This window comes from Vigna unguiculata, chromosome 3 (assembly GCF_004118075.2).
Source record: "Vigna unguiculata cultivar IT97K-499-35 chromosome 3, ASM411807v1, whole genome shotgun sequence".
Classification (NCBI taxonomy): Eukaryota; Viridiplantae; Streptophyta; class Magnoliopsida; order Fabales; family Fabaceae; genus Vigna; species Vigna unguiculata.
Window position 1 is genome coordinate 18,570,371 of NC_040281.1, and position 3,131 is coordinate 18,573,501.

Here is a 3,131-nt window from a genome sequence, read left to right on the forward strand (position 1 = left end):
TAACGGTAAAAAAAAAAATGAAAGAATAAAAGGATGTCTAATGCACTCGGCTGCAACATAATATTTTAAATAAAATACATTTCATTATAAGGGTAGGGTTTGAAATAAATAGATTTCTGTACAAAATTTTAAACAAATAATAATTAATAATTAATATATAAGTGAAAATATTAGGGGAAGGAGTGGTTGGTTAGCAGAGGAGCTCCAGGAGAACAAGTGGACATAATTAACCTGCACGTAACTAACTAAACTGAAGCACAGGCTACAACTGTCCATTCACACTCGCTCTTAGCTTTTAAAACCACACTCCAACTCCCTCCTAAAGGACACGACATTTTCTTCTTCTTCGCCCACTTACTGACATTCTTCGTTAATTTCCAACAATCATGGATCCTGTGAGCGTGTGGGGGAACGCGCCTCTGGTGATGGTGGATCCCGAGATCCACGACCTGATCGAAAAGGAGAAGCGCCGCCAGTGCCGCGGAATCGAGCTGATCGCATCGGAGAATTTCACCTCCTTCGCGGTGATCGAGGCCCTGGGGAGCGCCCTCACCAACAAATACTCAGAAGGCATGCCTGGAAATCGCTACTACGGCGGCAACGAGTTCATTGACCAGATCGAAAACCTGTGTCGCTCACGCGCCCTCACCGCCTTCCACCTCGATGCCCAATCGTGGGGGGTCAATGTGCAGCCCTACTCAGGCTCCCCGGCCAACTTCGCCGCCTACACGGCGGTGCTGAACCCGCACGACCGCATCATGGGGCTGGATCTGCCTTCTGGCGGTCACCTCACCCACGGGTACTACACCTCCGGCGGGAAGAAGATCTCCGCCACCTCAATATACTTTGAGAGCCTCCCGTACAAGGTGAACTCCACCACGGGGTTCATTGACTACGACCGGTTGGAGGAAAAGGCGCTGGACTTCAGGCCCAAGATGATAATCTGCGGCGGCAGCGCCTACCCTCGCGATTGGGACTACAAACGCTTCAGGGCAATCGCGGACATGTGCGGCGCACTGCTCCTCTGCGACATGGCGCACATTAGTGGCCTTGTAGCCGCGCAGGAAGCGAACAACCCCTTCGAATATTGCGACATTGTCACCACCACGACACATAAGAGCTTGCGCGGTCCCAGGGCGGGCATGATCTTCTACCGGAAGGGTCCGAAGCCGCCCAAGAAGGGGCAGCCAGAGAACGCCATTTATGAATTCGAGGACAAAATCAACTTCGCCGTTTTCCCTTCTCTCCAGGGTGGCCCTCACAACCACCAGATTGGGGCCCTCGCCGTGGCGCTGAAACAGGCCACGATGCCTGGGTTCAAGGCCTACGCCAAGCAGGTGAAGGCCAACGCCGTTGCGCTGGGCAAGTTCTTGATGGGGAAAGGGTACAGTCTCGTCACCGGTGGAACGGAGAACCATCTTGTCTTGTGGGATCTCAGACCTCTTGGATTGACTGGTACACCATCTATCTATCCATCCATCACCTCCCACTTCTGATTTTGATCTGTTGCCAATGTGTTAACAATGTGTGTTTTTCGCAGGGAACAAGGTGGAGAAACTTTGTGATCTCTGCAATATTACCGTCAATAAGAACGCTGTTTTTGGTGACAGCAGTGCCTTGGCCCCCGGGGGTGTACGAATTGGTAACTCGCTTCTCATCGATGTGCTAAATCACAAATCTTTCTTTACTAACTGTCTTGGAAACAAGATCTTGGATTGTGTCTATCTATATCCTTATAATTTTTAATCACAAAAATCGTATGAAGTTTCTTAAGTAATTTTAGTTACGTGTTTGTTGGAAAAAACTCTATTTGTTGTCTTGCCTTCAATGAGGGACATCTTAATTGACTTTGCCAAAAGTTAACCCAGACCAAAGATGCTCTAGTGTTGTTTCCAATTAGGGTTATAATATGTGCAATAATCAAGTCTATTTAAGATTAGCTTAGCATAGCAGCATATTTATTGATGTTAAATCTAGGAACAACGCTCAAAACGCCGAAATATAAGTTTTGTTATTGTTTAATGCATTCATACACACGGTATTGTATTCTTAGTAGTTGTTGTAGATTATTATTGGAGAATTTTCATTGCAGATGTGATCCATTTTGTGTTTTAACAGTGGTGTAATAGTTCGGGGAGCTTGCAGACGCCCTTTTAAATCATTTTGGATTGTTGTTTGTGCAATATTACTCGCAAATCAATTATAACCTAGTGTGTTTACTTTTGATTTTTTTTTTCAAAGTATATTTTTCATAGAAGTGAAGAATTTTGATGAGTTTAACAAAAGTGCTTTGTTATTGCTCTGTTTTTGCATTTTTGGTGAGATGTTAGTTAACTTAGTGGAGTTTGTGTGAGCAGGTGCCCCTGCCATGACTTCTAGAGGTTTGGTTGAAAAGGACTTTGAGCAGATTGGTGAGTTCCTTCACCGTGCCGTGACTCTCACACTAGACATCCAGAAGGAACATGGCAAACTTCTAAAGGATTTCAGCAAGGGCCTCGTCAACAACAAGGCTATTGAAGATCTCAAACTTGATGTCGAGAAGTTCTCTGCCACGTATGGCATGCCCGGCTTCCTCGTATCTGAAATGAAATACAAGAATTAGTTTCAATCATACAATTCTCCACTGTCATTCAAATCTCAGCACAAAGTGCACAAGTAGAGAAAAGGGAAATAAGTTTCATCCTTTTCAGGAGTGATGGGTTTATAGAGATGGTGTTTCAATTCAAAAGTTTCAAGTGTCTTTGATTTTGTATTCACGTTTAATTTTTTAGCCTGATTAATATCATATTTTTTTTTCTCATTAAAAAAGCCAAATAATACATGTGCTTTCGTACTTTTTCTCTAAATGTTTCATGATTTCATCTACAAATTTTGCTCCGGTGAATACCATAACAGGATGAGTTTTAATCGAGTTAGGCAAGAAAATTGCTTTTGAGGTTTGCTTCTATGGTAGCTTCAAACTAAGCCCTATTACTATTTGGTTGACAAATGTACCCTATTTATTATGCCTCCGATGCTCCATTGCCTATCACCAACCCCACCTCCTATTTTTTTGTTTTTCTTCTAATTATGTCTCCAAACTCCCATGAATTCTAGTTAAACAAGGTAAATTACTGCTTTCCTGGTCTTTC

General features: G+C 43.6%; 1 protein-coding gene across 1 annotated transcript; it reads left to right on the forward strand.

The window, feature by feature from the left end:
* The first annotated feature begins 241 nt into the window (after nt 1–241).
* Nucleotides 242–2,846, forward strand: LOC114179054 (serine hydroxymethyltransferase 4-like). Its single transcript, XM_028065253.1, has 3 exons — nt 242–1,455; nt 1,541–1,642; nt 2,358–2,846. Exons 1-3 carry the CDS (start codon nt 387–389, stop codon nt 2,600–2,602), a joined length of 1,416 nt encoding a protein of 471 aa, XP_027921054.1. The 5' UTR covers nt 242–386; the 3' UTR covers nt 2,603–2,846.
* Nucleotides 2,847–3,131: the final 285 nt, after the last annotated feature.

Excerpts from the sequence above, each read along its gene's own strand:
- LOC114179054 (XM_028065253.1), top strand. The coding sequence starts at position 387 with ATGGATCCTGTGAGCGTGTGGGGGAACGCGCCTCTGGTGATGGTGGAT. Across the intron at positions 1,456-1,540 it reads CAGACCTCTTGGATTGACTG|GGAACAAGGTGGAGAAACTT; the intron begins GTACACCATCTA and ends TGTTTTTCGCAG. Across the intron at positions 1,643-2,357 it reads CCCCGGGGGTGTACGAATTG|GTGCCCCTGCCATGACTTCT; the intron begins GTAACTCGCTTC and ends TTGTGTGAGCAG.